Source organism: Nicotiana attenuata, chromosome 8 (assembly GCF_001879085.1).
Source record: "Nicotiana attenuata strain UT chromosome 8, NIATTr2, whole genome shotgun sequence".
NCBI classification, from domain to species: Eukaryota; Viridiplantae; Streptophyta; class Magnoliopsida; order Solanales; family Solanaceae; genus Nicotiana; species Nicotiana attenuata.
Window position 1 is genome coordinate 27,737,171 of NC_031996.1, and position 23,579 is coordinate 27,760,749.

Here is a 23,579-nt window from a genome sequence, read left to right on the forward strand (position 1 = left end):
GGATAATAGAGTTTTTCCTTTGTATATAATCAGCTTTATTTTATTACCGGGTTGTATATTTTGTATAGTCCAATCTTTGTTTTTAATAGGTAGCCCAACAACTCAATTTTCAGTTTTGGCCCAAGGCCCAATTGTAAAGATCCGGTCCACATATAAATAGAAGAGCTCTAAGTCTAGAAGCTTTAGATGCTCATTTTCAACTGCACGAGATATCTCTACTTCCTCTTTCTCTCAGATTATTCTCCCTTTCACTAGCAACTAAATCGAACACAATGATTCTAACACCATTAACTTGTCTCTTATTAGGTAACTTTTTAATTTTAGAATAAAATTCATCTAGTCATTTGATTTTCTCAAGGGATGGTCTCGTAAAGTTAAATTATTTTTATTTTGTTTTTTGTAGGAATAACTTCGAAATGACCCTTATAATCCGCTCTTTGATTGGTTTACTGATATTTTATTAGTTGTATAATAACGTTAATTTTCTATACCTTGATCCCGTTGCATGACTAGATCAATGCTCAAAAGCTCAACCATTTTTAAATTAAAATCAAAATCTTTAGTTTAGTTTCTCTGTATCAAATTAAAAAGAAGCATATTACACGATTTGGTAAATATTTTTATTTTTAAGAAAAGAACAAGCCATAAAACCAGTGGCAAAGCTAGAAATTTTTCCAAGGGTATTCAAATTTGAAAGAAGTGAAAAAAAAATTCCGACAAAGGGTGTTCAATATGTGTTATATACCTCTGAAACGTAATATTTTACCTATATACACAGTGCAAATTTTCGGCAAAGGGTGGTCAGTTGACCACCCTTGGGACCATGTGGCTTCGCCACTGCATAAAACCAGTATTATATTTCATCGTATACAGATAGATACTAATTAATTGAAAACCATGCATGTATATAGGTAGGGAAATGACGTAAACTAGGGCATGCGCATGTAACTCATATCAATCAACATAAACTTTTTAAAAGTTATATACTAAATATTATCAGAGAATGTTTTTAAGTTTTCAAATAAAAGTTATAGGGAAAAAAAAATTCAGGTTCATAAAAAAATGATCTCGAATCAACTATATATTATGACCCGAATTTTCTATAATGCTAAAACTATGGCGAATGTATTTATTATTTAAGCCATCTCCGACAATTATATCAAATCCGACATGAGAATATATACAAATCTTGTTCGGACATCTTAAGAAGCAAATGAGAAGGGGAAAAATTGTGCAAAATCAATATTTTCCTTTATTCCTGAATTATGGCGAAAAAGTACGTTGTAAATAATTTTTTCTATTACAATCTGCGCAAGTAACAGGTACCCGTAGAATTTGTCGAAATGTGAATAAGCTATCTTGAATACCACGATTATTTTTCCTTTAATTTCGTTGCTAATTTATATATTGTAATGTAAGAAACCTTACAAATCACCTATATTTATTGACTTGGTGAAAAAGGTACACCATTTTTTTAATTTACGTTTCGTATTTTTTTCACGTATGCAAATGAGTATATCAACTATGAAAACAAAAAGGAGGAAGAACTAGCATCTGAGCGTTAACACGAGCCCAAGTAGTTAGCCTTTGAGGTATCTGATTTACTTTTTTTCCTCTTATGTCTCAATTTGAATTAGAGCTTTCAATATGGGCGGGGCCGGGCTAGCCCAGCCCAGCCCACGTGGGCTTTAGCAATTGATGGGCTGGACTGGGCTGGGCTAGCCCACCATTTTGATGGGCCTTATAATGATTAGCCCACCCCAACCCTACGTGGGCTACGGGCCCCCACGGGCCGGGCCCATCATTTTTTAAAATATAATTTTATATTTTTTCTTTAAGTTCTAAACTAAAAAAAGATAAATATTTGAAAGTTTAAAAAAATCTTATTGGAAAAATTTCACAAAACTTAATAAATTTCTATACGGTTCTGATATATCACAATAAACACTAAAAAAGTAAAAGACAAGACTATATTTCATTCACTAAAAGTCAAAACTCAAAACAAACTATTTACGAGAACGCCCATGACGCTTATGGAATATCTAACACATCATCTTTATCAAACACATTTGAATCCGCTTGTAAGAGGTTGTCTTAACATCTTCACTTCCTTCTACATCTACAATTCGTATGCAATATTAATTAGTTAAATATTAAGAATAATTAAATTTTTAAAACTAATTAACGTTTTAAGAGCTTTAAGCTTGGGATACTCTTCTTGTTATTTTTAAATATGTATTTTTATTAAGCCCACGGGCCGGGCCGGGCCGGCCTCAGTCAAGCCTCACGGGCCACGGGCTTACACGGGCCGGGCTTAAAAGCATCGTTTTTAAATGGGCTCCAAAAATTCTAGCCCAGCCCTGCTAAATCACGGGCTGGGCTGGGCTGGGCTGGCCCAACAAGCCAAGCCCATATTGACGGCTCTAATTTGAATGAAAAGAACGCTTTAAAATCGAAAATGGATTCGATACAATTTAACAAAATCTAAGAAATAATAAAAATAGAAGTGATTTTTTAATTTGATTTTATAAAAATTCAAGTTTCATTTTGAATGAAGTTAGATGATACAACTCTTTTTTTTTTTTAGCAAATCCACTAGGCGATGTGTCTAGGGCTAGTTTTTATATATCTAATAAATAAAACAAAGTAGCATGTTGTCTTACAATGAGTAAGACGATAATATAAGTCTAATACATAGGTCCTATTATCAACTTTAGGTTTGTGAGACCCAAAATTGATATTACAAAGTGATCTGAAATGACTATGAAGATTAAAACTAAAACATGCAAAAAGACTAGCCTATTACATATATAGCAATTTTCAGCCTTGTCGCACATTTGATTGCCATTGTGGCCCGTCAATTTACTTCTCCTCATTTGTGTATCCCAATTCCTTAGCATGTGGTAACTTCTTGTGAGAGTATGATTTGTAGTCCTTTATTATTGCATCATGAAGAAACCAGATGTGACTATTTGCCTCGAACATTACTGCCCAGCACCTGTTGTGTGTGCTGATCGTGCCTTTTGTCGTCCATAATTGAAGGATGATCCATGTATGAAAAGGTGATTTACCTTTCATCTTGTGTTCCCTGTATGTCCTACTTACTGTACATGATGAGCTGTTCTTCTTGGTACATTGCAGTTCTTTCATCTTTGCAGCTGAATAGTGCTGCCTCGTCCAAGAAAAACTGGACTGTCTCTCGTTACTTTGCTGCATTTTCCAGTTGATTCTATGCATTCCCTCAGTAGTAGCTGGTACTTCTTCTGCTTTGTTCCTGCCTGGCTCCCTGTATGATTTGAGAGAGTCAAATTGTATCCTGACCTGATCCACAAATATTTCAGTCCTGCAGTTTTGTATCAGCATTGCATATAGGTGGAACAGTCCATTTTGAGAGTAGATGTATGTGCGACCCAATGATGATATGTGCTTTGACATTGCTTGCCTCCCTTCATGTGATATTGAGATGTTGATATGCAGTTGGGTCTCAATTATAAACACCTCATATGCTCTTATATCTGCTTGCCAACAGTACTTGCATAAAGACAGCAGAGTACTCTTCCTTTCTCCTATACTTTTGCCTACCATTAACTTTCTCTCAGAGGAATGAGTGCATTGCACTAATACCGCCAACTGAGAGTCCATTACATAGTAGGGCATAGGTACAGTAACTTCTCCTGCAAAAAAGAACACATGGTTAGTAAAAAACATCATCACCATGTTCTCCTCCCAAAGAATTTGAACATGGTGATCTCTTATATAAGCTCCAGTTGTCTGCTCTTCTCTGCTCTCCTCCACATGGATTTGAGCCTTATGATCGAGTGATTTCCCATGAATCCTCCTGCTCCAGTTGTGTATGTTGTTGTATTCGTTGTGTTGCACCATTTGTAGGACTGATGCCAACCAACTCTGCCATATACCAAATATCTGGGCAGCCTTTTCTCTCATCTCCAGGGGTGCAAAATCTATCTTTGTACCTATAAGTAGCAGGTACTCCTTCTCTATTCCAGTGGAGATCCTCCATGTCATCATGCTTGTGCTCACCACTGACTTTACTACTTGGGAATGAGCACATAGTGCTAATACCACCCATAGGAGTTTAGTCAGTTGGTGAGGCATGGTTACAATAATGATCCCTGCAGAAAAGAACCCGATATTAGTAAAAAAATAGTGCAGTGTGATCTACTCTTTACAGATTTGATCCCCTAGCTCCCATTGAACTCCTTTTATCCCTTTGAAATCCATCTGCTTTCCTTTTAGTTCTTGGCAACCTTCACCCTCAAATAAGGACATTGCAATTTGTCTGAATTCACAATCCTTCTACCATGTGAGTCAAGTTGTGCAAAGCCATGAGCCACAATATCTCCATTATCCAATGATACAACTCTTATTATATAGTTTAATGGTTTACCACTTAATCCGCTCCTTCTTCACAGGAGACTTAATCCGCTCCTACTTCACAGGAGTCTCAGCCGTCGACGCCGGGTCGACCCTTAGGGCATTGTTCGCCTTGGGAATGGTTCGGCCATCGAGCTACTTTGTGGGGTAGGGGACCAGACCATGCACCTAGCTAGGGTATCAATTTAGAGAAAGCGGAAAAAATGGGTGAAAGAATGTGTTACACAGGAGATAATCCATGACTAAAAAATTATTTACGCTGACCATTATATAACTTAAATACATATCTAAATAGCAAATTTCCGTTCAAGCAATAACATAATGTTTGTCCTGCAAAACCCAATAACTAGTACTTCCTCCGTTCACTTTCACTTGGCATTTATAATAAAAATAGATTTTCATTTTTACTTGTCACTTTACGCATATCAAGAGAAGACAAATTTTATTTTCCTGTTATACCCATAATATTTATTATTCATTTCAAATAATTTTCTCAAATCCAATAAAATATGCATCAATTAATATGGGTATCATGGTAAATTATGCACTTCATTTATTATTTCTTAAGAGTCTGTTTGGAAAGCCACCTTGGAATTGGATTTGGGTGTAATTGGGTGTAATTACACAGTTTGGCATGTTTGTTTGGCCAAGTAATTACTTGGTCAGCATGGAATTGGGGGTAATTGGAGGGTGTAATTACACTCTCCAATTCTCAAGGGGGAGGTGAGAATTGGTGGTAATTACACTGTGTAATTACAAGGTTGCTTTTTAGTTTCTTTCCTTTTTATTTTTATTTTAATTTATTTTCTTTATAACTTTTTATTTTTATTATTTTAATTTTTTAATTTTATTTTTACTTTTTAATTTCTTTTGAAATTTTAAAATATATTTTCTTTGTACATTATTTATCTTTTATTTCTCTATCTTTACTTCTTGTGATTCCATGTAATTGCTTATATTTTATTTTTTATTTATTTTATTATTCTATTTTTTGAAACTACACCTCCTAATATTAGAAATAATGAGTCATTAATAAACTTGGCATATAATGAGTGATGCAATTAAAGTGGAACTTCGTTGTTAAATGTGGTTATAAACTTATCATGTTTCCTATCTTAAGTTGCAGTGGGACTTACTATTATTATGTTGGAATTTGACATAAGTTAAACTATTTTATTTTTTTGAATTTTTGAAATTGTGTTATATTCATGGTTCCAATTTACTTGTTTTGTATTGTTGACTCACATTGCATGTTGTTCATTTTTTAGTTAGAATTGGTATATTAGTTTTGTCAAACATTTGAATAATGTTATGACACTATATTTATAAATATTAATTTATTTTATCAAACATGAATTTCATGATGTTCTTACAAACGTATATTTTTTTTTAGTTTTTGTATATATTATCATTTATACTTATAAAATCTTATAGGTATATATTTATTATATTAATTTTTAGTGTTGATAATTATTTAATTAAAAATTTAATTTAACTGTGTAATTACACTTGTGCAACCAAACATTAAACCTATAATTACACTATGACAAACAAACAGGCTTCGTAATTACACAACTGTGTAATTACTAGGCTGTGTAATTACTACCCTAGTATTTACACCAATTCCATTACAAGGTGGCTTTCCAAACAGACTCTAAGGGGCGTGAAAAATCAAAACGTGCCAAGCAAAAGTGAATGGAGAGAATATATTTTTAAATCACGTGATATTTTTAGGGAGGAAACAAAGCATTAATAGGTGACCTTATTTGACGGAAATCCTAATACGCTGCACATGTTATTTCCCACCCCATTAATGAATATTTATCGATAACTGTTCGCCTTTTCTTTTTTAAATACCAATTTTTGGGTAAAATATGAAGATTGGTTACAAAACAAAATACGAGGCATAACTTCTTCACAATTTTCAACTGTTTACACACTTGAACGTGGCAACACGACTACACAAAGTGGTCAAAGTAGCAATATATATAAGTTTTGTATAATAGACTTGTTTTTATGTCGAAAAACAAAAAAGGACTTGTTTTTGTGCCATTTTTGAAATACTACACTAAGTACTTCCTATTAGTATTTGTTTGAGATTTTTACATTCCTATACACTATATGAAATTATATTACTATCCCTACTTAAATTTTATTATAATTATATTTTATATACCCAATTACCATTTATGTACATTTTAAGGGAATTAATGATATTAATTAGTGTCCTAAAATAATTCTACCGAATATTCCCACCCCCCCACATTTCTCTTTCCACATCCCACCCCCCTCACCCACGTATCTTGCACTCACCCACGATTTTCTCTTCACAAATCTCAGAAATCCTCCATTAACGTCTATTTCATCTCTTCTTCAAAAACCAGATGAAATTTTTACTCTTATTCAAAATTCCTACCTCCATTAACATTTCTAATTAGCTTGATTTTCAATGAAGAAGAAGATATCTTCAAAGAACAGCCCTACAAAAGACAAAGGAGCAGATATTCCTTCATTTGATTTGGGTGTTTTCACAGCAAAATTGTTTCATTTGTTTCCCTTTAATTCGAATTTGGGTTTTCAAAAAATATTATTCGTTTGAATTGAGTGTTGTTGTAAAGAATTGAGATTTTCTCTACGTCACTCTCTATCTCTCAATCCCTAATTTCAGTAATGTAAAGCAAAGGAAAGGAGAGCAGCAATTCCACCATTGACACCCATTAAAAAGCTTTGAAGCTTTGAATTCGAATTTGGGTTTTCAAAAACCATTATTTATTTGGATTGGGCTTTGTTGCAAACAATTGGGAATATGGTTTGGAGTTTATATCTCAATTCTGAGGGTGTTTTGGTGAAGATTAGACTTAATTTTGGCTGAATTTCATATTGAGAAGAAGAAGAAGAAGACGACATGATATATATTATATTTACAAAATTGTAGTAAAATTGTAGAAAAATTGTATTATGTTGTTTATATATATTTTTTTATTTAACTATTGTATGAAAGTTGAACAATATTGCATAAAAATTATATTTAAGTTGTATAATATTGTAGTTGTATATAACTGAGTAGAAATAATGTATGAAAATTATAGATAAGTTGTATAATATATAATTAGTTGAATGAAATTTATTTTTACTATGTATAAATCAGATACAAAATATACAAAAGACATATTGTATAAAGTTTGTGTTTAAGTTGTATGTTATTGTAGTTGTATTTAACTGGGTAGAAATAATGTACAAAAATTGTAGGTAAGTTGTATAATATATAATTAGTCGTATGAAATTTGTTTTTACTATGCATAAATTAGATACAAAATATACAAAAGACATATTGTATAAAATTTGTATTAATTGGTATGATATTGTAGTTCTATATAACTTGGGAGAAATAATGTATGAAAGTTGTAGATAAATTATAGATAAGTTGTATAATATATAATTAGTTGTATGAAATTTGTCTTTACTATGTATACAAAATAATGTAAATAAGTTGTAAAATTCTGATCAAATATTCTTTTTAATTTTTATATACAAATCTCAACTTGAAGAATTCTGAGACCGCGCTCTGTACATTTATTAGCCCTGTATTCCAGCTGTAGAGCGAATGCCTATGGGTGCTCAAAATTANACATCAAAATCAACCATCCCCAAAAATCACATTTAGGGAACAGTAACATCAAAGTGTTTGGACTACTTAGGAAGAAATCAATAGCCCAGTCTGCTAGCGCCTCCATCATCAATGGCGATTACCAATTTTAGTAGCACAGTTGTGCTAGCAGCTCGTTTATTTAATTTGTTATCAAAACTTAATTTTTTTTTTCTTATGCTTCAGATTTTGGAGAGAAGAGGGGAGAGAGGAGAGAAAAAGGAAAAGGGTGTGACTAAATCCCTTGATTGAAGGCACAAATAATGAATTGGGAGCCTTTTAAGGTGGATTGTATATATTTTTGTAAGCAAAACTTGTTTATGCCGGGTAATTAACTAAACATAAACATTTAGGGTAATAAAGTTTTCAATAGTGTATATGAATGAAAAAAATCCCTATTCATTTTGAGAAATTGAGTCTCTCTCAAAATAATTTAATTTGGACCGACTTGAGATGGTGTGATGAAAAGTTGGGGCATTTGCATCTATACCCGCTTTTTGTGCCACGTTTTAACTTGTGCCCGCTTTGCAAAAAAAATTGCAAGCGTACCCTCTTTTTCACATAACTTCAGCATACGGGGCTGAAGTAGCAAAGGCAATCACGTAAAACTTTAGCATTTTAGTAACCGGAAAACTTCAGCTCTAGAGCTGAAGTTTTTGTTTTGTTACCGGGAAACTTCAACTCTAGAGCTGAAGTTTTTGTCTTTGTAACCGAGAAACTTCATGATGAACATAAAGGTGATAATGGTTGCTCAATTTTGGTTTCTACTTCTGCTATGTTGCAACTAAAATAACTTTCTTGGACTTCATCACTGCTAATTAAGATATTTCTGAAGTGTGTCACACTTGGATCCGTCTAGATTGATTTGCGGAGATTATAGCGAGGCAGAGGTAGAAAAGCACAACAAAATAGGAGAGCATGACACTATCTGTAACCTTGTCGCAGAACTTTGAGACATGATCACGAATGGGCATCCATCCCGAATGGCTCTCTCCATATTTTCCCACGTATCCTATTGCAGTGGCTGCTGTACATCCAGCTAGCAGCACTGCCATCACAATCTGTCCTCACAACAAAATTCCAACATTCACATTACTGCTTTAAATTTATACTGAGTTTATAATAGAAATCTATGGCTTATAAAGCTGAAGTTTTTATTTTATAACTGGCGAACTTCAGCTCTAGAGCTGAAGTTTTTGTTTTGTAACCGGAAAACTTCAGCTCTAGAGCTGAAGTTTTTGTTTTATAACCGGGAACTTCAGCTCTAGAGCTGAAGTTTTTGTGTTGTAGCTGGGAAACTTCAGCTCTAGAGCTGAAGTTTTTGTGTTGTAGTTGGAAAACTTAAGCTCTAGAGTTGAAGTTCTTGTCTTTGTGTTGTAACTCAGCCAACTTTAGTTTACCGTTATTAGATTTTAACAAGCTCTTTTGCTTTAAACAAGCTCCATGCTCAATTATGAGTACTCCTTATTCAAATGGAATTTATTTTTGTTCTTTCATTGACATGGTCATGTTTGTATATTGCTATTCAAATGTGAATTTTTGTATCTCACGAATCCAAAATTTTGTTTTTGTATGTTGAAGTGTGATTGTTGGATTATGGGTCATGGGTCGCTCCATGTAGGCTGACCCGACCCGGTTAGGAGAGATAAGGGAGAGAGGTTAAGGGAAGCTACCACTAGACCACAACCTCTCCACTAAACTGAACGTGGGTGAGTGGTGGGTTTCTTCCTCAACCGCTATTTTCTCTGCCTATTTATATGAAGGAGATAACATAGAACAAGTATGCGTAAGTTTTTTCTCTAACGTAAGAATTTTCTCTGAATCTCTTCTTCTCCCAACGAAAAGCACACACAAGCAAGGGCATCTAATTGGTGGAAGATTAACTTTGTTTCCTAGTGATTCATAGTTCGGTTTGGGCAATTGTTTCGGTGGTGAGTTCAACAATTCTTCCGCTGCGTTGACAGGTACGCTAATGTTGTTCTCGCCCCGCGATTATTAGACTAACATTGGTATCAGAGCCTAGGTTGTGTTCAAAAATTGATGCCATGTCAATCTGCTTTGACGTCACATTCTAAAAATCCACCAGCAACTTGTTGTGTGCCATTGAAGGAAATTATTATGAGTGATTCCCAGTGTCTTTGTACTGTATTTGGTAATGCTGATTTAATGAAGAGTTTTAATATTACAAAAGATGAAGCTTTGAGTTTTGCAAACGCTTGTGGTGCTAAACCTGAAGAATCTTAATTTTTTCTATACTTGCCAGTGTGTTATGGTAAAACCCAGTTTCGCTTCTAACAGTTAGGCGATTTGCTTCATTCCATTATTCCATTATTGGTGCCAATAATTTATTGTTAACAGATGGGTATATACAAGAATCCTTATAAGGTTGTAACATCATAGCGTATCTATATGGATATTATAGAAAATTCCAACCTTTCAAAAATCTATAAAGATACATTTCTTTAGTTACAGAAATATAACATCGGTTTGGGTCACCAGGATGTTGTTAACTGTGTGAAGATCTATTTTAGAAAGATGTTGTTAACTATATGGGTCACCAGGGTGTTTAATCATCCCGCTTTAAATTTCATAATTTTCATGCATCATTATATATAAATTTAGTTGCTGCTTGATTGTTAACAAAATTTGATGAAGTGCTTCCTTGACTCTAAGTAAAATAGTATGGGACTTTACACAGATTCATGCGATATATTTACGCATATCTGTCAAAGCACTTTTGTTAAGACTATGAATTTATGTGTTATGCGAATTGGTCTTAAGAATTTTTTTTAAAATAAGTTTAGTCTTAATCCCTCAACTGATATCCTTCTACAAGTAATTGTGATATATGTTGTCACATTGAGTGGTTGTAGCCATTCTTATTGTTTCCTTGGTCCTATTTCGGATATGGCTGAACAGGGACAAGTTCGAATTACTCCAAGTGGGAGTTCTCGAAGACAAGGAAGGGGACAACGTAGAAGGGTACGTCGTCGCATGACTTATTTCTATAATGATTCAGACTCGGAGCCTGAAGTCATCAGGATTGTCCCAAGGGCGAGACAAAATTAGTTAAGGGATAGAAGGGCTGAACGAAGGGAAAGGGAAAAGAAATTTAGAGAGCTTAGGGCTTCACTAGCTGAACATATTGAAAATTATCAGTTTACCCGAGATGCACTAATTGATGCTATTGACGAAATTGAACTATCTGATTGGGAAGCCTTAGCAATTTTAGTAGATTCACTTGGAGAACCTTCAGGTAGTATTTTAACTGAAGTTTATCACGAGGTTTGGCCAAGTGAACCTTTTTGGGTTTATGTTCTTAAATTTGAAGCTGAGTGGGAGAACCGTCTCTACAACTACTTGTAATTTATTTAATTAATGAAACTTTGTTATTTGTTTGCAAGATTACATGTCATTTTATTTGTTTGTTTTTAATGTGTGGCAATTAAAACAAGCATGACATGATATTGAAAATCTTGACAAGATACACACTATGAGAAATGATTTTATAAAATATTAGTTGAACATTTAGTTGTAGATGATGAATGGAAACGTAGTAACCTTTCGATTCTATACTAAGTGTAAAATTAATATTTTATTTAATTGATTTGCCTAAGTGTGTATATCACATGCGAGAATGATGAGTAATAAATACACTTGCATTATTGTTTCATTTAACATACTATGGCATTAAAAACTATCATTGCTGACTTAAACAAAGGTGACAAACTGAACGGTGAAAACTATGATATTTGGAGCCGTAAGATGTGGTATGTGCTGGAAGAGCAAGATGCTCTTGAAGCCATTAACCATGTCATGGTTTGCCAGAGGAGGGTAACACTGCCCAACATAGGAGAGATCTTGAGGCTTACAATTCTTGAAAAAAGAAAGATGCCACTGCTCGTGGAATTATTGTAAGCTCAGTTGTGGATGATTTCATTCATGAATGTGAACAATTCCCTACTGTTAATGCCATGTGGGCGCATTTAAGGGAGGCATATGGGGGTACGACTGTGACTCGCCTTCGGCAGCTGACAATCAAGTTTGACACGTACAAAAAACGTCATGATCACGGTGTCAAGCAACATCTAAGGGTGATGTCAAATATGATTGCTCAACTCAAAAGTGCTGGCCATGTTCTCTCTGACGAGCAGCAGGTTCAGGCAGTGATTCGGTCTCTTCCCAATAATTGGGAGCATCTGAAGGTTAACTTGACCCACAATGATAACATCAAAACTTTTGTTGATGTTGCCCGTCATGTGGAGCTTGAAGACGAGCAACTTGGTGCTGCTAAAGCTGTACCTAATGCCTTTGTGGCAGAATCAAGTGGTACAAAGAGATCAAGCTTCAAGCGCAAGAGAAACTGGAAAAATGACGGAAAGGGTAAGGAGACCGGAGAAGGATCCTCCAAGAAAAGAAACAAGCCAAATTCTAAGAAAGGAAAACGGTTCTTCAAGAAGAAAGACAAGAGCAAGATGAAGTGTTACAATTGCCAAGTTCCAGGGCATTTTGCTCGTGAGTGCACTGAGCCGAAAAAGGTAGCATTTCAAAACGCATCTCTTAGTGCTATATATGTTTCTAGCACTATTTTACTAACTGAATCTTATCCTGTGTGGATTGTAGACTCAGGGGCCACCGACCATGTGAGCCGCGATAGAGAAGCGTTTATAGAGTTTCGTCGAGGTTCGCCTGGATCAAAGCATGTATTTGTGGAAAATAATGCAAAGCTTGAAGTCAAAGGGATAGGCACTTGCAGAATGGACATGCGTGGTGGCCGATCTTTGATGTTGCATGATGTCCTTTATGTTCCAGAGATTCGACGAAACTTAGTCTCTGTGTCTGTTCTTCTAGATTTAGATTTCAATTTGAACTTTAGTCGCAGTGGTCTTAGAATTACTCAAGACAATGTTTTTTATGGTTTTGGACATCGTTATGATGGTTTTATTGTGTTAGATTGTANATTTGAAAACTGTCAAGTCATGGCTTTCAAAGTCTTTTGACATGAAAGATATGGGCGAGGCAGACTATATCCTTGGAGTTAAGATCCAAAGAGACCGTTCCAAAAAGTTATTGAGTTTATCTCAAGAAACTTATATAAAGAAAATTTTGGAGTGTTTTCACATGAATAATTACAAATCCATGGATACTCCTATAGCGAGAGGTGAAACTTTAAGCCTTGAAATGTGTCCCAAGACTGAAAATGAAAAGGAAGACATGTCTCGAGTTCCATATTCAAGTGCTGTCGGGAGCTTGATGTACGCTATGATGTGTACTCGCCCAGACATTTGTTATGCCGTAGGTCTGGTTAGCAGGTATCAATCCAATCCTGGAAGAGATCATTGGAAAGCTGTGAAGAGAATTTTCAGATACCTGAAAGGAACTGCAAATTATTCACTATGTTATAGTGGAAATGATTTATACTTGAGAGGATATATAGATGTTGATTGGGCTGGTGATCGAATGATAGAAAATCAACATCCAGTTATGCCTTCTTACTTAATGGTGGTGCTATATCATGGAAAAGTAAGAAACAAACCTGCACAGCCCTTTCAACAATGGAAGCTGAGTTCGTGGCTTGTGCATCTGCAGTACAAGAAGCTGTTTGGTTGAAGAGATTCTTTGAGCATTTGGATATTACAAAGAACTCTCAGGGTCCCATGACTATATTGTGATAGTCAAGCGGCTATTGCATATACAAAAGATCCTAAGTATCACAGCAAGACCAAACACATTGACATCAAGTATAACTTTGTAAGAGACATGGTAGCAAGTGGAGAGATAAATTTACAGTACATTCCTACGCAAAGCATGATAGCTGATCCTTTTACAAAGGCGATATCTAGAGACCTGTTTGAGAAACATGTTATGGCTCTAGGTTTGCGAAGGATATGAACATATTTATGTATTGTAATATGACTTTAGTATTATATTATGCTCATCAATATTTGACTCTTGAATTTTGCTATATCTCGTATGCATGTGATGAATGTTTTGTTGATAAAGTGTGTCGAACAAGTCGCGAGATTGGCTCTCTCACACGAGCAATTGCCTCTTACGTTAAGAATCGTGAAGAGATGAGACCTAATATAACCTTGGATAATGTGAGGTTATATTTACTTGTAGAGGTCGTTCTTGATAGCTTACGAATTTCACTATTCGATTATGACTTGTTTTGTAAGCCAGATACGAGTTTCTCTAAGAAGATGGTTTGAGGATTATTGAAGTGAGAAACTCGGGTTAGACACTTGAAGGTGTCTAGACCAAGATCTGTACGGTGTTGGATGATTAAAATAATAAGACACACGCGCCAATATAAGGTGAGAACACCGTAACATGTGTTTCATACCACGTGTGCTATCGACCAATGGGATAATGAAAGAATGAATCCCTGCTTCTTCATTGTGTGAGATCCCAAAGAAGTTATATTAACTTTTATTGGAATACCCTTTGACCTTTTACTGTCTCTTGAAGTGCCAATCAATGTTGCTACTTTAGCATGTTACTAATAGCCATGAGTGATTCGGCAATGCAGTGCATGTCTAGGAAAGCAGTTGATTTGGAATGGAAAGATTCGAGTAGAAAGGGAAGACGACTAAAAATTAGTAATTTAACTTGTATTCATAGGTCGACCATAACACTTACCATGAGGGTATTGGGTGTAATTGTGGATATAATGTTATATGAGAACTCAAGTTTGCCTCTTTCGAGGATGAGGGATCGAATAAGTAGCTACTACAATAGCGAATGATGTCTAGGGTATTGCGAGTAATAATATCCTCATGCTAGTAGTGAATCCTTTCCATATGTGATTGGATTTCTACATAGAGCTTTAGTACAACCTTTAATTGGTTTTGGAATTTTAAAGCTCTTTGTGCTCGCAGGTCGCACCAACTATTTGCCAGTATGAAAAGTGTGTCAAAGACATCGGTCTAGCCCACTATGAGCGAAGTCGGAGATGTTGGATTATGGGTCATGGGTCGCTCCATGTGGGTTGACCCGACCCGGTTAGGAGAGATAAGGAAGAGAGGTTAAGGAAAGTTACCACTAGACCACAACCTCTCCACTAAACTGAACGTGGGTGAGTGGTGGGTTTCTTCCTCAACCGCTATTTTCTCTGCCTATTTATATGAAGGAGATAACATAGAACAAGTATGCGTAAGTTTTTTCTCTAACGTAAGAATTTTCTCTGAATCTCTTCTTCTCCCAACGAAAAGCACACACAAGCAAGGGCATCTAATTGGTGGAAGATTAACTTTGTTTCCTAGTGATTCAAAGTTCGGTTTGGGGCAATTGTTTCGGTGGTGAGTTCAACAATTCTTCCGCTGCGTTGACAGGTACGCTAATGTTGTTCTCGCCCCGCGATTATTAGACTAACAATAAGTAAATAGGTTCCTTCTTTTTTCCCCGTAAATTATCAATCATGGGTTGAAGACTTGTGAAGTGCATTGTTCTTTAGTATACAATGGGGTAGAAAAAATGAATTTACTTTAGTAAGAAAAGCCAACATGAGGTTGCTTTTATGTATAAAATTCGGTATAATGTGTGAATAGAAATAGTTGGAGTTTCGTAGATATATACTTTTCTCTACAGTTTCTATCCTCCTCCAACTTTTTTTTACCTCCCAAAAAATAGAAAATAAATCAGTTGGAGGAGGAGAGAGCGCAAGGAAAAAGTACTACTATACTTGAATTTCAGTTTAAATTTTCTACGAGCTCAGCCTATGATATGAGGTATGGTTGTATGAGTGCCAACATTCACAAAAACTCAGAGAAGTCAACCTGTAAATATCTTTGCTAATTGGACTAGGCTTTTAGTTTGTATTAATGTAATATCGATCAATGTAGAATGTATGGTATAGAAAAGCAAGTTTACATCTTTGAAAAATGGAATAATTTCGATAACATGCATTAAATAGAGTATTAGGTAATTGGGGTTTTGGACATATGCATAACTTTATTATTCCATGTAAATATATGCTTTGAAAATTAAAATGCAAGAATATAATTTGAAGAAATAAGATTTACGAAGAAACAATATATCATTCTTGGGAGATCGAAGAGGTCTTCCCATGTTTGAGCTTATGTTTTTTTTCCACAAAATCTATTTTATAAAATATATACATATTTTAACTTTTATCGTGTTTGTATTGAACGATATGAATACACGTGGATGCACGTGTCCAGAAACTAGTTTACTCAATAATAGTAAACTCGTTGAAAAAATTGAACATCAATATTTGCCTTATGGAATATATTAACTAAATCTATCATTTAAACAAAATTTAGCTGTGATTTGCAATTGATATTATTATTTTTTGATTAATTTATATTTAGTGTTACTGTTATTTTAAAATTATGAATTTTTAATTTGATTTACTTTTATTAGCAAAAGATATAGAGTTTTAAAGGTGAAAACAATTGAAGAAAAAAGGCGAAAGGAAAAAATTAAAAATTTATGTATTAACCCTTTAATATAACAGACGAATTGAACAGCAGCCACCTCATACATCCTCTACATTTGGCCCTCTCAAATTCGCTATACATTCTTCATCGCTCAGTCCCCCAATCGAAGGCTTTCTTTGTTCGTTGTCTGATCTTACTGTGTTCAGGTTAGTATTATCTCTCCGCTCTGTTTACTTTTTTTGTTCTTCTTTCTGTTGTTTGGACTTAGGGTTATAAATTGGTTTTTTTCTCCCAAATTTGTGGTTATGGTAATCGAACCTAATTTCCTATATATAGCTTCTTTTACTCATATGATCAATCAAAAGTAGTAGAGCTTCTATTTAGTTTTGCTATATCTTTCTATATGCATTCAATAACTCCACATCTACTGTATTGAGCCACATTTTTCTTTTAAGTTTCGTTAAACAAAGGTCCAGAGAGTTGAAATATTGATGATTTCTCATGTGGAATTTAATCAAACCTAAGGTCCAGTTCTTCTTAGCAACCCGTAAGATATTGATTGGTCTGAATCGAAAAGGTAACTACAATGTTGAATCAAGAGACATCTTACTTTAGTGTATTTGCATAAACCTTATAGTTATTCTTATCCAACACTCTATCAAAAGATATTATTAGGATATAAAAGACAAGCCCTTCACACTTTTTTCTGCAATGTTGTAGAGTTGCGAATGGTATATATGTTGATGTGATAATTTAGGATATTTATTTTGGGATCCAATCAGACCCCACTTTGTGGGATTTTAGTGGGTCGTTGTTGTTGTTGTTGTTGTATTTTGGGATCCAAAGTAAGCAATAATATTCGGAGATCCTCCTTAATTAGGAATTGGAAAACAGTTTGAGTCCGTGCTGCCTTGGTACACACTAGGCGCTTCTTTTGTTAATTGTTTCTTTTTTTTGCTTAAGAGATATGTGACATAATAAAAAAGATAATATAGGAACTCTATTTTGAAGAGGAGCCTTCTGTGAACACTAGGAAGCTTGGTAAACTAAAGAATTGCTAACATGTTTGTCATATTGCGTACCTTAGCCGGTGGAAATGCAAAATATGCCTTACTGGTTCATTGCTTCCGGCATAATTGCAGGGAAGCAGATGAGCATTTGCTTTTTTGTACTTGAACTTCTAAAACTAATTAAATTTAGAAAACTATGATTAACTAGCATTTCATCTACATGTTTAATCTGTGTTAATATATACGAATTTTGCATTAATGAAGTCAGTCAGAATTTTTCAAGCATAACCTCAACTGGTAAGACTGCTTAGTTATTGGTGATTGCTGGCTACTTTGGTACTTCTATGTCTTTCTATCCCTTGTAATGCACTTGGCTGATAGATCTTTTAATTCTTTTTGTTAGTTAGCTTTCTGATTGGATTTACTTTTGCAGGAGATTGTTGGATACCATCTGATTGGATTTACTTTTGCAGGAGATTGTTGGATACCTTACCATACTACAAAATTGTTGATATCCTAAGGTTACTCATAGAACTCAACCAACTCAAGATATCAAGAAACTTAAAAAGCAACGCGACAAAGAAAAACTTCGGTTTACGGTCCTGAACGTGAATTAAACCTTAAACCTTTGTCGTTTTTTATGATATAAACAGGAGATTTTGCATCTAGTTCAGAAAATAATGACTTCGTTTGGGTCGCTTAAGCAGGCTATCTTTGACAGACAAGCAAGAAAACAGCAATACCAAGATCACATACTGGGCCTGAATGCTTATGATCGCCACAAGAAATTCCTCAATGATTATGTTGGATATTATGGAAGAGAGAGATTCACACAAAAAAAGTTGCCTGTTAAAACAGATCAGGATACGCTCAAAGAAGGATACCGGTTCATACGAACTGAGGAAGACGATATGAATCCATCTTGGGAGCAAAGGTTGGTGAAGCGCTACTATGACAAGCTTTTTAAAGAATATTGCTTAGCCGATATGACACACTATAAGAGTGGCAAGATTGGTCTGAGATGGAGGACCGAAAAGGAAGTGATATCTGGTAAAGGGCAATTTGTTTGTGGTAACAAACACTGCGATGAGAGAGATGGTCTAGCTAGCTACGAGGTGAATTTTTCATATGTTGAAGCAGGAGAAAACAAACAGGCCCTAGTGAAATTGGTAACCTGTGAAAGATGTGCAGAAAAGCTTCATTATAAAAAGAGGAAGGAGAAGGAGAAGGAGAAGGAGAAGGAGCAATCTAGAGAAAACCTGAAAGATAAGCATCGTAGGAAAAGGGAAAGAACTGTAAGTGATGATGACAATAAGGATGATAAATATGAACGAAGGAAAGGCAAGAGTAGAGGGTCCAGGTCTTCAACTTCATCTGATAATCCGGGTAATGAAGATAATGAAAATATTGATGAGTATCTGGAGGGAATGTTTCCTTGACAGGAGGATATTGATATCATTGTAAAGATTTCAAGTTCCATAAAAAAATTTTGGACTGCAGCTAGATATTTTTGTTGGGGCAACAGATTGGAACTTTGGTAGGAAAAGCGGAAGTAAATTCGTAGAGTTTGGTTGTCTTATCCATGATCGGTCAGTCCTGATTCTACGTCGGGTATTATTCACATGTAGCAAGTGATAGTTTTGCTTAGTTATCTACAGTTTTTGTTAATCAGTAGCTACTCTGAATGTAAATACAAAATCTTGCACACCTATGGTCGTTGTGAAGTTTCTTGAAGTTTATTCCTTTGACCTGACGAATGTCTCATCCTTCAATTGTTGTAGATCGATTTAGAGATGTATCGCTCCTCTTAAAAGAAGGCAGTGAAGTTCATGACTTTCTATAGCTTTCTATCTTTGTTTGCTGTTTATCAAGTATGGAACTGGGCTTCACTATCGTGTTTGTGAAAATACTTGTTCCATTAAATATTTGCTGCTAATTAACCATTTCAATCATATATCTAAAGTAATTGTATTTAAACTTTATTAGAATTAGGCCTGTTTCTGAAATTAAAATTATTATAGTACCAAATTTATCGGTAAATATAGGATAAAGTTAATTGGATGCGTGTGTGTTTTTTTCCAGATAAAATCAAAATCATGATATTTACGCATATTAGAGGTAAGATAAGGTGCACAAAAACTTTCTTAGTAAAATATATTTCGTGTCTCCCCTTTCTCGTACGTTGGTAAAATTGGTTGAATAAGAAGTGAGAAAAAGAGGATAGCACCATTCGAATTCGAAAGGTATAGACTTTATTAGTAATTCGAAAGGTACATATGGACTTTATTAGTAAAAAAAATAATTGAAATACCATTTTCTTTTTAAGACAACTGAAAACAAAAACAAAAAGAGAGATAGTGCATGAGATTCCGTTATTCTCGTTGAAATATCAGAAAAATAGTAAAACTAAAACAACATTGCGTTTAACACTTTCTAGCAAGAAAAGAAAATCTCATTTTGTGTCATTTCTTGAATATCAAGGTGACCAAAGGTCTCTTTGTTTTAGTAAATTTCACAAACCTTCAAATTTCATATTCTAATATTTCTCCCTTCAGCAAGCTTCCATTTTCATTTCATGGCAATTCTTGATCTCAATATGTGCTGAAACTCGGAAATTTTGAGTTGGAATTTATTATACAGAGTCAGAAATATCAAAATTCTCATTTTCCTTGGAATTTTTTTATAAAGGTACGTTTGTTTGAAATATTTGATGATCTAGAACAATAAAATTGGAATTTTTCATTTTTATTGTGATTATTGATCTGGGTATGTGCTGAAATGTTATGTTTCAAAGCCCCCCTTTTACTCCACTGTGAGAAAGATTGAAAATTTCTGATTGAATTTCTGATATCTTTAATCTTGTACACAATTTCATTTTCAAGATCAATATTTATTTGGGTATCTGGTGAAAGATAGATAATGCTCTTTTGAATTTATGATTATCTTGAATTAAAATTTCTAATGCAGAACTGAGATATTTTCATTTTCATATCTTGATCTGCTTATTTTTTGATTTGCAGTTTCTAAAGGCCCACTTTGGCTGAAGTCTTGGGAAGATGAGGAGATGTCTGAATTTTGATGATATTGAGTTGGAAACTCATATTCAGATATAGAAATTTGCTTTTAGGTAGAGAAAAATGGGGGTGGATTATTACAACGTGTTGAACGTAGGGAAGACAGCGACGGATGATGATCTGAAGAAAGCTTACAGGAAATTAGCAATGAAATGGCATCCTGATAAGAACCCCAACAACAAGAAGGAAGCTGAGGCTCAGTTCAAGCAAATATCTGAGGCCTATGAAGTTTGTCACACTTAACCCTTTCTTTATTTTACTGTAGTAATTATACAGAAAAAATCGAATGATTCTTGTGTATTCTGTTGTTGCTTAGGTATAATGTGTAATGGAGTTTCTTTCTTACACCTTTGTGAAGTTTGAAGGATCTATCTACGGCGAAACTTTGTGTTAATTTTGTGAAAATGACAGTGTAACTTCAAGGAAAATCTTTGGAAGTCCCACTTTATGAAAGCTTTGATACTAAAGATGCTACAAGGAACAAAATATTATTTCCTTTCACTATCCTTCAAATTCTGTGTAATTGAAAGCTCTTTGTTTGGTAGCAGTTGGTTTGGCCTAGTCGACTCTGGGGCTTCTGTTTCTGCTGTCAACCGAGGTTCAAATCTTGTAGCGATGGCTATAATGATTTTGTCATAACTCTAGTGGTTGTTGAATTGATTGCTCCTTACCCCTTGCTAAGCAAAAAAGAACAGATTTTGTTTTGTTTTGTATTTTTTTATGTTTTAATGTATTGTCTCTGACTTTTCTTTAGGACAGATGTTATTGAGCCTCCGCCTATTATAATTGAGTCATTTAACCAATTGTGAATCTTGAAAGAATCAAAGATATGATATATGCAGTAATTCTAATGATCATAAGATCTTGGTATCATGCATTCTTACTATCAAGTTTTACTCCTTTTGTTCAGATTTTAAGTGATCCTCAAAAAAGACAAGTCTATGATCAGTATGGTGAAGAAGGTCTAAAAGACATGCCGTCACCTGGATCTAGCGGTAATCCTCGTAATGCTGAGGATATTTTTGCTGAATTTTTCGGGAGCAGCCCATTCGGGTTTGGTTCAGCTGGAGTAAAGTCCACGAGATTCTCATCAGAAGGAAGCGGTTTGTTTGGGGGATTTGGTGGGGGTGAGAATATTTTTAGAACAGCGAGTGATGGAACGGGTGCTACTATGCCCAAAAAACCACCACCAGTGGAGAGTAAATTGCCTTGCAGCCTTGAGGAGCTTTACTCTGGATCTACAAGGAAAATGAAGATCTCTAGAACTGTGGTTGATGCGAACGGGTAATCACATTCCTTTTGTTCTCCCCCTCTCTTTCAATTGTTTTAAAATGTTCTTCTACCAAGTATTAAGTATTATAAATGACGAATACTTATGAGGTATTTCCAGTATCATCTATGAATGAACAATTACAAGGAGCTAGTAATGTTAAGTTGCTTAGCATTTATACTGATATAAGTACAGATTTTGGTTCTTGGCATATAGTTGCATTTGTTGTATAAAGAAAATCATCTCTATGAATAAAACCTTATCTCATGTGACCACCAAAGGATATGGGACTGCTCTTCCCTTAACCAGATGTCTCGGGTTCGAGTCCTGGGTATGGAAAAATCCTTGGTAGGGAGCATTCCCCGCGGCGTGAATCCCGATATAGTCAAGCTCCAAATGCGCGTACTGGACCCCGGGTGGAAACCAAAAAAAAAAAAAATATCTCACGTGTTACCTGCTGTGCTTGGATGCAACTGACATGCATTTTGCTAAGAATTCCGTAAAATATACAAACAAATGTTTCTCCTATTCTACCATATAGTAATATATTTGATGTGATTTATTTGCTGGAAAATTAATATGAGAGTTATTGCAGGCGGTTAGTGACAGAAACGGAGATTTTAACGATTGATGTAAAACCTGGCTGGAAGAAAGGGACAAAGATAACATTCCCAGACAAAGGAAATGAGCAGTTGAACCAGCTTCCAGCAGACCTGGTGTTTGTAATCGACGAGAAGCCCCACGATGTTTACAAGAGAGACGGGAATGACCTTATTAGGAACTACAAAGTAACTTTAGCAGAGGCATTGGGAGGAACTACTGTCAACCTCACAACGTTAGATGGTCGCGAGTTGACAATTCCAGTGAATGAAATTGTGAAACCTGGTTATGAGCTTGTGGTTGAAAAAGAAGGCATGCCAATCACAAAGGAACCTGGCAATAGGGGTGATTTAAAGATCAAGTTTGAAGTTAAATTTCCTACAAGATTGACGACTGAGCAACGAGCTGCCCTTAAGCGCGCTTTGGGAGGTTGAAGCTGCTAAATCCAAGATTCCAAGTAAATTCAGAATCACATTAGGAATATAGGATGTTATTTTTGATGCATTCATTGTAACCAAAAAGAAAAAGTTCTTCTTTACACATGTTTGGGACTCGTCAAAGATAAGATGCCCAACTTAGTCTCTCCTCATTTTCAATACTTTTTTTTTTTCATTTGAACAAGGTATAGCACTTTCTTTTTCAGATTTTCTTTTAATTAGTTCGAGGCGGAAGTAAAGGGTATTGTGTCCTTATTGCTGACTGACAGAGGCGGATCAAAGATTTAATTTCTATAGGTTCAAGATTTAAGGGTTTCGTTGAACTCATTATATTTTTAAAGTTATGAGTTCATATCTACTATTTTTTATAAATTTACACTGCGTATCGAAAGTTATGGGTTCAGAACTCGTCACTTTAATACTACATCTGCCCCTGGCCCTGCTGACTGAGGGTTAATATTGACACTTGTGTTGTTAACTAACATTTTCAATTGCGAAACGTTATAGCATGTACTTGAAAGTTGGCAACTTATTTACCTAATTGTTGTTCTTTTCTAGTTTCTCTTGCCCATTTGCTTCCCTCACAACCACCACCCCAACAACCCCAAAAAAACGAAAAGAAAAGAATGACCTGTTCCTAAGATTGATAGTATCAAATGAATATTGCAATTACAAGGTTATTCACACTAGAGTATGACGTAAAAAAGAAAGAAAAAAAGGGATAAATGAACTTTTAATGTTGTTA

General features: G+C 34.9%; 2 protein-coding genes across 3 annotated transcripts; both read left to right on the forward strand.

Moving 5' to 3' along the window:
• On the forward strand, positions 16,539-19,295 carry LOC109231119 (protein FRA10AC1 homolog). Of its 2 annotated transcripts, none has more exons than XM_019396681.1 (2): positions 16,539-16,649; positions 17,887-19,295. In XM_019396681.1, the coding sequence occupies exon 2, from the start codon at positions 18,134-18,136 to the stop codon at positions 18,890-18,892; it is 759 nt and encodes a 252-aa protein (XP_019252226.1). In that variant the 5' UTR covers positions 16,539-16,649; positions 17,887-18,133; the 3' UTR covers positions 18,893-19,295. The 2 variants fall into 2 exon arrangements, with proteins under 2 accessions (XP_019252226.1, XP_019252227.1); XM_019396682.1 differs by having other exon boundaries at positions 17,927-19,295.
• Positions 19,795-23,172, forward strand: LOC109231120 (dnaJ homolog subfamily B member 4). The gene is made up of 4 exons (XM_019396683.1): positions 19,795-20,141; positions 20,474-20,755; positions 21,438-21,811; positions 22,393-23,172. Exons 2-4 carry the CDS (start codon positions 20,591-20,593, stop codon positions 22,829-22,831), a joined length of 978 nt encoding a protein of 325 aa, XP_019252228.1. The 5' UTR covers positions 19,795-20,141; positions 20,474-20,590; the 3' UTR covers positions 22,832-23,172.

Coding starts and splice junctions, on each gene's coding strand:
- LOC109231119 (XM_019396681.1), top strand. CDS start 18,134: ATGACTTCGTTTGGGTCGCTTAAGCAGGCTATCTTTGACAGACAAGCA.
- LOC109231120 (XM_019396683.1), top strand. CDS start 20,591: ATGGGGGTGGATTATTACAACGTGTTGAACGTAGGGAAGACAGCGACG. Junction 20,756..21,437: donor AAATATCTGAGGCCTATGAA/GTTTGTCACACT, acceptor CCTTTTGTTCAG/ATTTTAAGTGATCCTCAAAA. Junction 21,812..22,392: donor ACTGTGGTTGATGCGAACGG/GTAATCACATTC, acceptor GAGTTATTGCAG/GCGGTTAGTGACAGAAACGG.